At 37.5% G+C, this 16871-nt stretch overlaps 1 protein-coding gene across 4 annotated transcripts in view; it reads left to right on the top strand.

Moving 5' to 3' along the window:
- The window catches only part of ASB5 (ankyrin repeat and SOCS box containing 5), a 74195-nt gene that overhangs the window by 33992 nt on the left and 23332 nt on the right, over positions 1–16871 (top strand). Inside the window, exon 1 of one of the 4 annotated variants that reach the window (XM_008274060.4) lies at positions 14441–14623. Coding sequence (XP_008272282.1) covers positions 14587–14623 — 37 coding nt within the window. The 5' untranslated portion in view covers positions 14441–14586. 4 annotated transcript variants of the gene reach the window in all.

Raw genomic sequence — 16871 nt, 5'->3', positions numbered from 1 at the left:
GGCCTTTGAAAAACTCATGGAAAATGTGTATTTATAAAACTACACATGGATTAAAAAGTTTTGCATCAAAATTAAGTAATATTTTAATTTCATTCTCCCAAGTTCCATTTGAAGTCTTCCAATATATTCACAAATGCCAGAATCTGTGTACAGTTTTGTTTTATAAATTGTGTATAATACAGCTTTTAGCAAATTATAGCATTTTGTCATACTATGTCAACTTGCTACTTAATGAATTCCCTTTGGAAATAATCTATTCATTTTATAAATATAAATTTTTGTATACTATACTGCATTTTGTTAAATTTAAATACATTTCTATGTTGCTTTTCCAGTAAATATTATGTGATTAGTATTGCAGACAGAGGAGATAATGAGAAATGGAAAAAAGTAAATATCCTTTTCAACATAAAAATAATCTCTGTGTCTCAAATTCCTTGTAGTTGAACCTAACAGGAGTGAGGCAAGCAAGCCTCTTGACATTTTCTACTCCGAGACTTTCACTTGATGTGTGTGCTACCTCACACTTTCTAATAATAACATGCTGTGTGTTTGTAATTCACAAAGTTTTTCCATACACATAACTAAACACAAGTAAACTGTATTGTACTTTTGCAGAGAAGGAAACAAAGCTTGGAAATGTAGAGGCAGTTGCTAAAGATTATTGACATACTTAAAAGAAAGTAAAAATGTGAGCACTGGCCTTCTGATTGCTTCTGCCATCACTCATCCTTACCGTTTGTGAAAGTTGTTTCTTTGTGTTATATTAGAAAACTGGCAATGTCCTTTTTGCTGAGATAATCTCTGTATTAGGTCACTTTCTACCTTTCAAGATCTTTGGAGCAATCCTAGCAAAATAAAGTTACTCAATACATCCTATGCTGCAGGCTACCCATCCTCTTAATAGCCTGAACAAATTCAACATTGACTGCACCATTATGCTGGCATATTACTAGCTTGTAAGCCTAATGAAGACAGGGACTTACTTCATTCTCAGAGCACAGAAAAATACCTAGCACGTGCCAGGTACTTAATAAGTATTCAAGGAAGGAAGGCATAAAGGAAGAAGGAAAAGAGTAAGGAGGGTAGTGAGGGGATTCCAACTTTAGTAAATGGATTTTATTACCACTTTCAGCACAGGGTGCACCCATTCTAACTGTGTATGGCTCAATGTTTTGATATATATCCACTAAATAATGATAATGGGTAATTTTCAAATGACAAGACAGAAAATCAAAACTACACAGAAAAGAGGTCTGTATGTAATGCTTTCCATTGCTACTGCTTTTTAATTAGACTTATTCCTTTACTCACTTCCCTTTAACCTCACACAACTGGCATTAACCCCTCAACCCCCTTGATTTCTTTTAAGTAAGACCAGTTAATGGTTGCTAACCTACTCAACTATCTTCTTGATGTCTTATTAACAAAAAGACTGCTGGTGTTTTTATGAAGAAGGCTTTTCATTCACCTTTTGACTTGCCATTGTAAGTAAATACAATTTCGTTCTTAATATTTTAAACTCTCTGAACTGTCTTGAACTATTATTAAATAATACTTCTTTGCTTAATGTGGAATATGATACTTCAAACTGCAAAAAACCACCAGATACTTGAACTATGACTGACAAGAGATTGCTCTTTTTTAATCTAAAGTAGATCCGAAAGCTGTCAGGTGTTAGAAGGTGTGACAAGGAGGGATAGGGCTGACACAAAACAGAGAATTGACACCTGCTGAGGGCAGTACCTCTGGACTGCAGATATTCACATTGTGAACCACTCCATCTGTACACCGATTTCTTTCTTATCTGTTTCCAGTTAGTAACGTAGTTGGAATGATTAAAACAAAAATGTTAGAATCTTGCTTTGGCCTATACAGACAACTGGCTTATTCAAAACCTGGCTGCTGGATACTCAGAGCCAGTCTGCCAGCATGGACGTGCTGCTACCTCGGCATGTGAAATTGGAGTTGAAGTCAGCACACATGGGAGGGCCTAACTTTCTATGCTTTCCCCTCTTTGGAAATAGCTTCTGAAAACATGTTCCATTTTGATGGAAAATTGCAACACAAAACACCCTAAGTGATGCCACTGCCTTGTTGATGATTAAACTGTCTGTGGCTAGAACCACAGGGAGGAGGAGGATTATGTGTAAAATTGTTCTTACATTAAGTCCTTATCCATGGTGCATATCAAATTTTCTCCCATGCAGCTGTTGTCCTCAGAGTAGAGAACACAGGTTGCTGCTTTTATTCTTGTATGGGTTTGTGACCTTAGTACTATTTCAAGCTGGCAATTGGTAGAGATGGAACTGAGTGTTAGCAAAATCAGTAAAGAGAATGAAAAGCTCAAAAAGGTGTCAATTTATGAGGATAGTAAGCATGTACTTCTTCCTTTTAGAACAGGGACTATTCTAAACATGTGCCATTACAAACTCATTGAATTCTCACAAAACACATAATTAAGTGCCATTGATTATCAGAAATGATTTTGTCTGATGTTTTGTATGTGTTAGTTTAAATTTGTCTGCAAATGGTGTTAGGTAGTATTAGAATATTTTAGAAAGAATACCAGTGGAAAGCAGTCATCCCTTTTTTTTTTAAGATATGTTTATTTATTTGAGAGGCAGAGTTACAGAGAGGCAGAGGCAGAGAAGAGAGAGGGCTTCCATCCAATGGTTCATTCCCCAGATGGCTGCAACGGCTGGAGCTGAGCTGATCCAAAGCCAGGAGCCAGGAGCTTCTTCCCGGTCTCCCACACAGGTGCAGGACCCCAAACACTTGGGCCATCTTCTACTGCTTTCTTAGGCCGAAGCAGAGAGCTGGATTGGTAGTGGAGCAGCTGGGATTAGAACCGGCACTGCAGGAGGCAGCTTTTACCTGCTATGCCACAGCGCTGGCCCCAGCAGTCACTCTTGCTTCCAATCTTGCTTCGCTGGTGATCCTGTGGGTAGCTCTGAGCATGCCACCTGTTTTCCTTCAACCTCTGTTTCTTTGCCTGAAAAATGTAGCAGTTAGGATAAGTGGTCTTTGATTAATGTTTTCAGCCATTGACCCTTTCTTTTGTGGTGATCTGGAAGCTCGTTCTGTAAAATGGACAGAGTGCAGCTGTGCTGTTTGAAGACGGAGCCCACACTTGACTATCACTCTCTGAGGCAGCTCCATACAGGACACTTTGAAGCCATTTGTAAATCCCTAAAATAGATGATATCCAAGCCCACATTTAGCTATGAAGCACTATAGTTCTTTCATGTTATTTTGACTTTTGGTGAATCATTTTTATACTAGAGAAGCTTTTACCACAAAGAATTCCATGTTACTTTTTGTGAATCCATTGCACCCATGACCTTCAGCCAGAATGTGGAGAATCTTCAGGACTGAACTGCTTGCTGCAAGTCACCAAATGACAATTACTTTGGAACACTCTTTCTAGTTTCCCACCTAGCATTTCTCTTTATCACCGCCTGTCAAGGCTCATGCAAGCTCACGTGCAGCTCATTGCTGGTGATTTTCCTCAGCCACTCTGTACGCTTCAACTAAAAATGCTGTCATCTTCTCCACTGAGCACCTTCAATAGTAAGAGAGAGCTCTGAGTACTCTCAGACCAGCTTGAGTGCTCTGTTGGCTCCGCAGAGATGAAGTTATCCTCAGTACCAATGAGAGGAGAGCTGAAGTCTCCTATGGCCCTCAGCTGTACAGTAGATAACCAGCAGCTTTAAGCAGTTACTGCAAACAGGGAATTCCAATAACACGGTAGCTTAGGACAAAGACATCAGAATAAAGAAGACCTAACTGCTTTTTCTTTTGGTCTCTTATTGAGGTGTTGCATTTTCTGTTAACATTATTCTCAATTTTAAAATGTTTTGGGTTGGGCTTTTATGGTCATTTGAATTGTCTTAATAAAATGAACTAGAACTAGAAAAAAATTTTTTAAAGATTTATTTGAAAGATAGTTAAAGAGAGGCAGGGGCAGAGAGAGAGAGGTCTTCCATCTGCTGGTTCACTCCCCAAATGGCTGCAATGGCTGGAGCTGTGCCGATTCGAAGCCAGGAGCCAGGAGCTTCTTCTGGGTCTCCCATGTAGGAGCAGGGGCCCAAGTGCTTGGGCCATGTTCTACTGCTTTCCCAGGCCATAGTAGAGAGCTGGATCAGAAGAGGAGCTGCTGGGACTAGAACCAGTGCCCATATGGGATGCTGACACTGCAGGTGGTGACTTTACCCACTATGCCACGGTGCCGGCCCCTGAGTAATTTATTTTAAAAATCCTTCTTTACTTTCAAATAATGAAACATTTTTCTCCATTCTCTTAAAGATTTTCTTTCAAAAGAATTCACTTGGAATTTATTTTTTAATTTTTAAGCTCCTTTTTCCCAAGTATATATTCGATTATTTGTACATAATTTATTGGAAAGCCAGTTACATATTCTATGTCAATACAATGCTCACTCACCGTAAGTCTAGTGTCTGCATGGGTCTGTTTATGGGTTCTGTTATGAATTAAGTTCTCTTGAAGTATTCTACACTGATTCTATAACTTCTAAGTATGTCTTGATCCCAATAGAGCAAACCTCCATTGTGTTGCAATTTTTTCAGTTTGACTCTTCTTGGCAAGTTGAAATTCCATATATCAATTTTGGAAGAAGCTTCTACAGTTCACAAAATACTTGGCTTTGTGTTGGAATTAATTTAAAAAAGATTTATTATTTATTCATTTATTCGAAAGGCAGAGAGATTGTATATGTTTGAGAGAGAGAGAGGTCTTCAACCCACTGGTTCACTCCCCAAATGACTGGCAACAGCCAGGGTTGGGCCAGGCCAATGTCAGGAGGCCGGAACTACATCAGGTCTCCCCCATTGGTGGCAGGGATCCAGGTACATGGAGCATCATCTGCTGCTTTCCCCTACAAAGAGTTCTTATGTAGAAAACTATATAATTTGTTATTAATCACAGTTAGGTTTCTTCCTCTTTTTAATTGTTTAAACATTTTTACTTCTTGATCTGTGTATTAAAATCTTGAGTGCATTAAATCACAATGTACAGCACATTAAGGACAGAGCTAAACTTATCTTCTGTATATAAAGAGAATTGAAAATGAATCTTGATGTGAATGGAAGGGGGGAGGGAGAGGGAAAGGGGAGGGTTGCAGGTGGGAGGGAAGTTATGGGGGGGAAAGCCATTGTAATCCATAAGCTGTACTTTGGAAATTTATATTCATTAAATAAAAGTTAAAAAAAACCTTTAATGCAATGTTGAATAGAATAGCAGTGAGTGTCCATTTGTTTTTCACTTCAGTGGTAAAGTTTTTAGCATTTTGCCATTAGACACAATGTTTTCTGAAAACTTTTTTTTCATTTTCAATTATCTTTATATACAGAAGATCGATTTAGTATATATTAAGTAAATATTTCATCAGTTTGCACCCACACAGAAACACAAAGTGTAAAATACTGTTTCAGTACTAGTTATAGCATTACTTCACATTGGACAACACACTAAGGACAGATCCCACATGAGAAGTAAGTACACAGTGACTCCTGTTGTTGACTTAAAGAAAAGAATAGCAGTGATAAGGGAAAAAGAGTATCTTTTCTTAAAAAAACAAGAAACACATTTTATTTTTCTTGCTGCAGTAGCAACAGACTCTTCGTTTTCACAAAACACCATTTTTGCAGTATGGCCGCTTTTCACCACTTCGCTGTTCTCGCCCAGGGCTAGTTCTGCCGATGCCCTACAGAACTCAGCCAGTCCCCGGATGGGCAGGTATTCCTTGTCGAGACCTTTTGCAGCAATCTGAGCCTCTGCCTTCCGGACGCTAGGGAGTACATAAGGCTTCCCGTTATCATCCCGGTAGGTGCCAACTCCCAGATTCATCTTTTTGCTGTTTGTGTCTCTCTTGTAGGCTTCTGTAACTCCCAGGATAGGATCTGGGGGTCCCATCTTGATGGGATTGTATTGGAATCCCCTGGCACATTTCTAACTCCACCATTTGGGGCAAGTCCGATTGAGCATGTCCCAAATTGTACATCTCCTCCCTCTCTTATTCCCACTCTTATATTTAACAGGGATCAATTTTCAGTTAAAATTTAAACACCTAAGAATAATTGTGTGTTAATTACAGAGTTCAACCAATAGTACTAGAACAAAACAAAGAAAAAATACTAAAATGGTTAAAGTATCCATTTCACTTCAACAAGTTTCCCCTTTGGTGCTCAGTTAGTTGTCGCCGATCAGGGAGAACATATGATATTTGTCCCTTTGGGACTGGCTTAATTCACTCAGCATAATGTTTTCCAGACTCCTCCATTTTGTTGCAAATGACCAGGTTTCGTTGTTTTTGACTGTTGTATAGTATTCTATAGAGTACATGTCCCATAATTTCTTTATCCAGTCTACTGTTGATGGGCATTTGGGTTGGTTCCAGGTCTTAGCTATTGTGAATTCAGCTGCAATAAACATTAGGGTGCAGACAGCTTTTTTGTTTGCCAATTTAAATTCCTTTGGGTAAATTCCAAGGAGTGGGATGGCTGGGTTGTATGGTAGGGTTATATTCAGGTTTCTGAGGAATCTCCAGACTGACTTCCATAGTGGCTTAACCAGTTTGCATTCCCAACAACAGTGAGTTAGTGTCCCTTTTTCCCCACATCCTCTCCAGCATCTATTGTTGGTAGATTTCTGAATGTGAGCATTCTAACTGGGGTGAGGTGAACCTCATTGTGGTTTTGATTTGCATTTCCCTGATTGCTAGTGATCTTGAACATTTTATCATGTGTCTGTTGGCAATGTGGATTTCCTCTTTTGAAAAATGTCTATTGAGGTACTTGGCCATCTCTTAAGTGGGTTGTTTGTTTTGATGTTGTGGAGTTTCTTGATTTCTTTGTAGATTCTGGTTATCAACCCTTTATCTGTTACGTAGTTTGCAAATATTTTTTCCCATTCTGTTGGTTGCCTCTTCACTCTCCTGATTGTTTCTTTTGCAGTACAGAAACTTCTCAATTTGATGCAATCCCAAATGTTAATTTTGGCTTTGACTGCCTGTGCCTCCCAGGTCTTTTCTAGGAAGTCTTTGCCAGTACCTATATCTTGCAGGGTTTCTCCAGTGCTCTCTAATAATTTGATGGTGTCAGGTTGTAGATTTAGGTCTTTAATCCATGTTGAGTGGATTTTTGTGTAAGGTGAAAGGTAGGCGTCTTGCTTCATGATTCTGCACGTGGAAATCCAATTTTCCCAGCACCATTTATTGAATAGACTGTCCTTACTCCAGGGATTGGTTTTAGATCCTTGATCAAATATAAGTTGGCTGTAGATGTTTGGATTGATTTCTGGTGTTTCTATTCTGTTCCATTGGTTTATCCGTCTGTTTTTGTACAGAAAACTTTTTGTTTTTGTAGCTACCTCCCACTATTTTTAAGGGTTAGCAGATTTTTACAAAAGAATTTCACTTCCAGCTGTTCGTACATCTGAATGAATATTCAGTTTACTCAAAGGAGAACTTGCTTCTACAAATGCCTTTCTTAAAGCATTCTTCATAACACTAATGATGTAGTTTATGTTTCAACTGCATTATCTAGACAAAACCACAGTGCCTGAACACACTATATAAGCACCTTTGTGTAAAATAGGCTGCCTACACTTTCATTCTGTAGTCATATCTAGTACTGCGACCCTGGTTTAAACTGTATGATCTTTCTAAGAGTTTACTACTTACATCTCGGACCATACACTGAACATTTCTGACAGGTGATCTAGAAGTTTCTTCCTCTTAATATTTATTATTGATTGATCAACTATATTTGAAATGCAGAGAAATAGAGTCAGACAGAGAGATCTCTCATCAGCTGATTCACTCCTCAAATACCTGTAACATTCAGGACTGGGCCAGACTAAAGCTAGAAGCAGGGAAGTTAATCCAGATCTCATGTGAGCAGAAGGAACCTAATTACTTAAGCCATTACCTGCTACCTCCTAGGATGCACATTAACAGGAAACTGGAATAGGGGGCAGAGGTGGAACTCAAAACCAGGCAGTCCAATATGGGTTTTGGGTATCCCAAGCAGCATGTTAAACTGCCCCAACGTTCTGCCCCTCTCTTTTGTTTTTGAAGATGAGATTCTTTCTCATGTAACAGCATTGTTCTTCCTTTATCTTGGCCCATTGTTTTCACATTATCTGTAAAAGGCTTTTTCCTTATAGTTTAAATAATTTTAATATAGTAATACTTCCTGCCATCCTCAACTCTGATTTTTAACAGCAGTGCAGTAAGTCTTAGAGTAAATTAAATACCCATTATATGTCCAATTTTATACCACAATCAATTTGAGGGTTGATTTTTGGGAGATTTTATTTTATTTTATTTTTAAAGATTTATTTATTTATTTGAAAGGCAGAGTTACAGAGAGAGGTAGAGACGGAGAGAAGGGTCTTCCATCCACTGGTTCACTCCCCAGATGGCTGCAATGGCCGGAGCTGCACCGATCCGAAGCCAGGAGCCAGGAGCCAGGAGCTTCTTCCAAGTCTCCCACATGGATGCAGGGGCCCAAGGACTTGGGCCGTCTTTCATTGCTTTCCCAAGCCATAGCAGAGAGCCGGATCAGAAGAGGAGCAGCTGGGACTCGAACCAGTGGCCATATAGGAGGCCGGCGCTTCAGGCCAGGGCTTCAACCCACTGTGCCACAGCACCGGCCCTGGGAGATTTTATTATATTTGCATAACTTCTTAATACATGTATGTCATTTCTTCCTGATAATGAACTGATAGATACTCAAAGTGATACAGAAACTCCTAAAGAGCTGGGTTCTGGAGTGATAAATTACATAGAGTATAGTGGCTGAGGTGAGGCCCGAATCGTCTTAATTGTAATGACTGTTGACAGTTGGGCCATTTTTACTTGGTAGGAGATTTAATTGAATTAATAAGAGAGGTAGCAGGGTCAGCACCATGGCTCACTTGGTTAATCCTCTGCCTGCAGTGCCGGCATCCCATATAGGCGCCGGGTTCTAGTCCCGGTTGCTCCTCTTCCAGTCCATCTCTCTGCTGTGGCCTGGGAAGGCCATGGAGGATGGCCCAGGTGCTTGGGCCCTGCACCCGCATGGGAGACCAGGAGGAAGCACCTGGTTCCTGGCTTCGGGTCCGCACGGTGAGCCGGCTGTAGTGGCCATTTTGGGGGTGAACCAACAGAAGGAAGACCTTTCTCTCTGTCTCTCTCACTGTCTAACTCTGCCTGTCAAATTAAAAAAAAAAATCAGAGAGGTAGCCATTTTTAGAGGAAGAATATTTTTCTGCATTGGGTGTGAAATCTTGTTTCTAAAGAACTATTCCAGATTTAAATTATAATCAGTAATTTGGAATGATCATTGGCAGATAAAAAGCCCGGCAGTTTATTTATTCAGTGCTGTGAATGTGAATGTGGTTTATGTGTGATGCCCTGCACACCACCTGGGTTCTGGTGCAGAAGGCAGCTGACAGATTTATACTTGAAAAATGTCCTCTCTGCAGACATGTTCATGGCCATAACTTTATCCTAATTTCCCTTAATGTTTCAGTCTGAATACAAGTTTAAGCAGAGTATTTAAAAATAATGTACATCATTCAGAATAGGAGGAAAATTGAATTGCAAACAATAAGTTTAAAAGACCTAATGAAAAAGAGCAAAGAAATCCTAAAATGGTGGGTCAAATACAAAGCACGAAATTAACATGGGAAAATGAAACTAAACATGTACAGTTACTAAATAACTATAAATTGACTGAATTTTCCAGTTAAAATAACAGTTTTCCCATTGAAATTTTGTAACATAGTTTTGGAAGCTGCCAATTAAAAAAAAAAGATTGAGAAAATTGGAAAATAGGAGGATCAAGAAAGATGTGTTTAAGACAGGCATTAACAGTATTAACAAAGTAAAGAAAAAAATTACCAGACAGCCACTATGGAATGATGAAAGGCTACACGTGTAAACTAAAAAGTTCTAACAATTCTGTGTATTTACCTGATAAATTTGCTTTAAAGTATAAATAGCAAAACTAGGAAAGAAAAATTTTAATGGAATTATCATAATAGTTGATAAAGTTGACAACATTTTAATTATATAAAAACACAGAATAGGGGCCAGTGCTCACTTGGCTAATCCTCTGCCCGTGGCGTCTGCATCCCATATGGATGCCAGGTTGTAGTCCCAGTTGCTCCTCTTCCAGTCTGGCTCCCTGCTGTGGCCCGAGAAGGCAGTGGAGGATGGCCCAGTGCTTGGGCCCTGCACCCGCATGGGAGACCAGGAGGAAGCATCTGGCTCCTGACTTTGCATCGGCAGAGCGCTGGCCGTAGCTGCCATTTGGGGAGTGAACCAATGGAAGGAAGACCTTTCTCTCTGTCTCTCTCATTTCCTATAACTCTACCTGTCAAATAAAACTAACTAACTAACCAAATAAATAAATACACAGAATAAATTAAAGGGGAGCTATAATTTATATATGAAACTTCACATCCCCATTCTTTTCATATAGATATTGAACATTTATGAAAATTGAGTCCAGTTTTCTGTAGTTCAGAGGTTGATAAACTTTTTCTGTACGATTAGAGAATGTTTTAGTCTTTGTAAATCACATGCTTTCAACTCTGCAGTTCTGTAAATCACAAACAGTGATGATATGTAAAAAAGTAAGTGTGATTCTATTACAGTAAAACCTTGTTCACAAAACATGTGGTGGATCAAACTTGGCCCCTGAGCCACAGATTGCTAGGCTTTCTGATATGGAACATGTTCACTGACCTCAGTAAAATTAATGCAGGAATCATTAACATAATGTAATTTGTACAAAACTCCCATGTTTGCAAATGAAAAAAAATACATTTAAGTAGTTATTAGGTATGGCCAAGAAATCAAAATAATAACAAGAACAGCATAATAAACTTCCAAAAATTAAAGGATAAAGCATGAAAACTGCAATTAAAAATTAATAAAATAAAAAAAGATAAGGAGGATCAACATATCCAAAAAATGGTCCTCTGAGATCATAATAAGGTTAGTATGCCTCTGTCAACCATTCAGTGACAAAAAGATTCAAATAGGCATTAGTTGGCATTAATAATAAGGGGACATAATAGCAGTTCTTGCTGAGATTTTTACAAAAGTTGTTATTCTATAACAATCCAAAGACAATTTAAAAAAAAGAGAGAGAGAGAGAGAGAGAGAGGCAGAGGAGAGAGAGAGAGATATCCTACATCCACTGGTTCACTGAGAGAGGTCCTACATCCACTGGTTCACTCCCCAATTGGCCACAACAGCTGGAGCTGCACCAATCTGAAGCCAGGAGCTTCTTCAGGGTCTCCCATGTGGGTGCAAGTGCCCAAGGAGTTGGGCTATCTTCCACTGCTTTCCCAGGCCATGGCAGAGAGCTGGATCAGAAGTGGAGTAGACAGGACTCAAACCAGTACCTATGTGGGATGTCGTTACTGCAGGCGGCAGCTTTACCTGCTATGCCAGAGCGCCGCACCTGACAAATTTTTTAATATTTTATTTAAGATGAACAAATTTCATGTATTTAACACATACAGATTTAGGAAAATATTGATACTTCCCACCGCACCCTCCCTGTTGCTCATACTCCCACCCTTCCTCCTCCTTCCTCTCTTTTTCCCTCTCTTATTTTTTACAATGATCTACTTTCAGTTTATCTTATGTTCATAAGATTAACCCTACACTAAGTAAAGAGTTCAACAAATAGTAAGAAGAAAAAAAAATGCTTTCCTCAATAGTAAAAGGAACAACTTATCAAATCTGTGACTTCCTCCTGAACCTTTTTTAAATTTAATTTTAAGATTTTTTATTTGAGAGGCAGAAGGACAGATAGACACAGTGAAGTCCCATCTACTGTCTTACTCCCTAAATACTCACAACAGTGGGACTGGGTCTGGATGAAGCCAGGAGCCAAAAGCTCAATCCAGATCTCCCACTAGAATCACAGAAACCCACTACCGGGGCCATCACCTGCTGCCTTCTGGATCCGCATTAGAAGGAAGCTGGAATCAGAAACAGAACCTGATGTTGAACTCGAGTACTCTAACATCAGATGCAGGTGTATGGGCATGGCATGTTAACTGCTAGGCCAAATACCAGCCCCTGACTATTTTTGAAAAATTCTTACTTCTAGTATTTTGAGTACTTCCTCTTTTTTATTTTTAGGTGAAAAGAGCTAGTCTATTGTGTATGATATCAAACAAAATATATGTATTTGCAGCTTGTAGACTCACCCATGACATAGGTTTGATATATTTTTGAGTCTCTGTGTCTCCCGTAGTCTGTATGGTTTTGTTGTTGTTTGATTTTTATGGGATGTTTTCATTTGAATTGTTTTGCTTTATTTATGAAGGTATACTAGCATCGCAAGAGCTATTTTATATATGACTACTTCAAAGTGCTTATGGAAAAACTGAAATTAAAAGACAGATTTATTCTGGTGCAAAAAAGTGAAATTCATGCCTAATTTTCTCATAATATACATTCTCAATGAACTTTCTGAAAATCACTCAAATGCATGGATTTCAAAATGTTTAATGCTTTTACATTAAAATAAATTTATCTTTGAATTCTATTTTCCACATGCTTTTTGAAATACCCTCATATTTGTGGGGATTAGCAATAACTCAAGTGCTTGATAATTGTATTTAATTTGATTTTTAACTTTATCTGTCAGTAGAAACACAAGTGTGGATGAAGAAAGCAAGAATGGTACATTCATATTTACATTATGCACTAATAAAAATAATGCCATAAAATATAACATTAATTGAGGACTGGCTATATTCCTAAGCATTGTTCTGATTTATTAATTATTTGAAATTTATACATTAATCCAGAAACCCCTTGAAGCACCCTTCAATTCAGTAAATCCATTATCCTCACTTTTTCAGAGAAAAAAAATTGAAGCATAAAGAAATTAGGTAACTTTCCCAAGGGAACAAATTCAGTATCTGGCTGAGCTAGGATTCAAACCCAGTTCTGATTGTGTAGCTGAGGCTCCTAACCTTATAGTCTACTGGAATGTGTAGTTCTGGCTGTCTCCACTCCAATTTGCCAGATCAAATGATTGTTAATCTCAGAGTACACTTACCAGCCAAACGCTTTCAAGGACACCATGTAAAGATCAGCAGTAGCCTTTTACCCTACTGTTCCACACAACTCTAATGTGCTTCCTGAGAATTGTACTAATGAAAATGTACTGTCTATGATAGCATCATCATCTGTATTGGGAATTTCTGTTTTAAGGTGCCATTTACAATTTACTTAACATCAGTGAAAATTGTGTGTAAGGCACAGTTCTAAGGGACCTTCTCTGCTACCTATGGTCATTTCTGAGTTAGTCATGACCATGAGAAGATTTGACTCTTTGATTTATAAAGGTTGCCTTCTGTGGTTGAGGTTCATGCAACTCTAAAATGCTTCACTAAAGGTTAAGGTCAATGGGGTAACAATTCTCTTCCCCTCTGTGTTCCCAGGACACAACATTTGAGAGGCATCTAACAAATATTAAATGAATGGGGGAATGAATAAATGACTTTCAGCCATCTCGTTCATTTATCATACAACTGAAAATTACTGTATTTAGTAGTTAGAATTTGAGTCAATCAGGTTTTATATGTTTATGCATTTTGAATTAAAATTGTATGTTCTTGTTTTCTTTCTGAATATAGGGATTATTTGTGTCTTTTGAAACACATCATAAATATTACTCGATTTAGTTTGAAAAAAATTCCCAATTCAAGGATATAGTTTCTTTTATAAAATTATACAAGATATCTTACATTTAGTTATCAATGTTAACAAACATTTGCAGATAATAAAACTCATCTTTGAGTAGTAGTCAAAGGAGAATTACTCTTCATTGCTGGTTAAGTTCTCTGGACATTAGGGACAGGTCCATTTTCGTCAACAGAAGCTTTTACTATTTTGTTTGAAGATCTGTGACAAAAGCTAATACTTTTGGAAACCATGTAACTTTATTATTCCTAACTATAATTAGGTTTAATACTATTCTAACAACTTTTTAAAATGGGGCTAAAGTTTGCAAAACTGAAAATACCTTCTTATGTAACATTATTACTCAAAGCCATACCCACACATACTAATAAATACCCGCCCCCCACAAGGTATAGGCCCTAGTGTTGCATGTGTGATTCTCTAATGATCTCAACCAAATTTTCTCCACCAGTGATATTTTCAAGCCTGTGGGGCTTCTCCTAACCATCAATTCCAATTAAGAGAGAAAATTTCATGAATCACAAGATCTGACACTTTCAGGTATCCCAGCAACCTTTATATAAGAAGTGAATGGCCCTTGAAACAAAGGTTAACTGTTGGATAACAATTGCTCTCCTTTCCCAAAGACTTATGTCAGACTTGCCCAGAGGTTTCATCTGCCCTCATTCACTATCACTAAGCCAACAGATTTAGGTACTCATGTTTAAATAAAATAAAGTAACGAATAAAATGGAGCAAGAATGGGACTCAAGGATGGCTCTTAGTGATTGTACGAATGCAGGGCCTTGTAAAGAGGCACACAAAAGCACACCCTCTGAGAACTGAATAATGGCCTGTTCCAGATGCGTCTTTGCAAGGGTGAAAATGTGGCACTCACAGGTAAAATAAAACTTAGATATCTTTGTGATGATCGCAAATAAAGATTTTATCTTCTATTTAGTCCTTAGTAATTAGAGAAAATAGGTTCTAATTTCATTTAAGGGTGAGAATCTTACCTTTTGAAAAAAGACATTCTGAAAATGGAGAGATCACAGATTTTTGTTTCAATATAATCATTTAAGGTTATATCAATTCAGATATCATTACAGAAGGCAGTTTATAAACTGAGCTTTTCTTTAGAAAATAGTTTTGCCAACTTGCATTTGCTGATACTCTGTTCATATATGATTCAGGTACTACAGTTATGATTACAAATATACCTCATTTTTTGGAGATACATACTAAACTATTTGTGGATGAAATCACACCCTGAGTTTTGCTTCAAAACAGTCTGAGGATGTTACGTTTGATAGATGGTGGTTCTACAGTCTCCATTTTTGGGGGAATTTCGTTAAAATGTTTATTCACTCCTAACTATGCCTTGCATGATGATGGAGAATTCTGACTAAATATCTCATAGATAACAATTTTCCAGTCCGGGTGCTTTCATGAAGAAGTGGCTCTACTTCTCAATGGTTTCCAATGCCCTTATTTGAAATTATACCAACTTTAACACTACTTTTTCACTGAGGAATGGTGCCCCCACCAAATAGGTTCCCAGGCATGTCTTCAGATACATGATCATATGTTAAAATGGAAATAGAATATTTCTTGGGAATAGAACTACCCCTTTTTCATATACCATATCCTTTCTACAAGTTTAAAACATTTATTTTAGCCTTTGTAGGTATAATATTGTACTATCTCTAATTTATAATTTATCTCAGATGACTTTTCTGAGACATAATAGTTCAGAGTCCATTATCTTCTATAGAATATAATTTTTATTGATTTCTTTAGTGTTTTATCAGATACTGGTTCTCTTTAAAACTTCTGCCCTCATAGAACCTAACAATATCCTTCAATTTATCCAACTAGCTTTTGTATTTACACAATAGGGTAAGTTTTAGCTTCTTATATGTACCTAGAAGTTTCCCAATGAACTCTTATTTATCAATCATAGATACTAGTATTTAAATGATTCTGTTCAAAACATGTTTTCTTCACTGTTCATTGTTTTTAATGAAAGTATATAGCACTGAGCACTCTGAATCTGTTCAATATTTTGTTACTTATTTTTTCTAGTAAATTAACAATTTTACTCAATTCCAAGGGGTTACTTTTTAAAATTACTTTTGTTTTGGATCACTTACATTTCTTGAAAGAAGTCAGTAACTATTGTTTCTTGCCTGACTGTTATGAGAATTGTTATCTGTTTCCTGCAGACAGCATATGAGTACACCTGAGCTAAGTATGTGGCTTCATTTTCCCCCTCACTGTACTGGAAATTGGTTTAATTTCAAAGAGATTACGGAAAACCTTCTGGTAGTAGTCTTGGGAATTCCATATTCAAATTACTCCTTGAGTGCCCTCTATTTGAGAGGCACAGTTGTAGCCTGTGCAATAACAGATGTGTATACTCAGTCCCTGCAATAGCAGTGCACAACCTAGTGGGGGGAGACAGACACAGAAATACTACATTATAATAGATGGTGCCTAAAACGGTTTTAAGAATGAAGATTTTCCCAAGTTTATTTTATTTTACAATGACAAGCATATAAGGCTGAAAAGTCACAAGCTTAAAATCGAAATCTCTTTTCGTTTCATCAATTTTTTAAAAAATAATTTTAATTTAAAAATTAATATCAAATATTAGCATTTGCTTTTACTGTACAGTTTGTCTAGATTATGATATCCCCTTCATGAGAACAATCTAAGGGAGAAAAAGCCAGTATATTGAAAACTGGATCCTGTAAATATGCTGTACTGAATAGGCTCCTTCAACATTTTTCTAACTTAATCGACAAAATTGTTACCCATAAAAATTGGCTTAACTGAATTAGCTCTGAGTTTCAGTTTCACTGGGAATATCTAGCTTCTTCTGAGATAATACATATTATGACTAAATCTTATACACTGCCTTGCCCTTTGTGTTTAATCATAGATTCTGAATCAAGGAATGCTAGAGTTAGAAAAGAATGATGGTATCTGAGCTCCTCATTTCATTGAAAAAGAAACAGTCACCATTAAGCGATTTACATCAGGTCACACAAACAGTTGGTAAGATTAGGACCCAACTGAAGATAAGGAAAAGATATTCCTAGTATCCATTAGTAATATCTTTGAGGTAAACACTGACAGTAAATAT

The sequence above is a fragment of the Oryctolagus cuniculus genome, chromosome 2 (genome assembly GCF_964237555.1).
Source record: "Oryctolagus cuniculus chromosome 2, mOryCun1.1, whole genome shotgun sequence".
In the NCBI taxonomy this organism is placed as follows: domain Eukaryota; kingdom Metazoa; phylum Chordata; class Mammalia; order Lagomorpha; family Leporidae; genus Oryctolagus; species Oryctolagus cuniculus.
The sequence above is the reverse complement of the archived record's forward strand: the minus strand, read 5'-3'. Positions and strand labels throughout refer to the sequence as shown.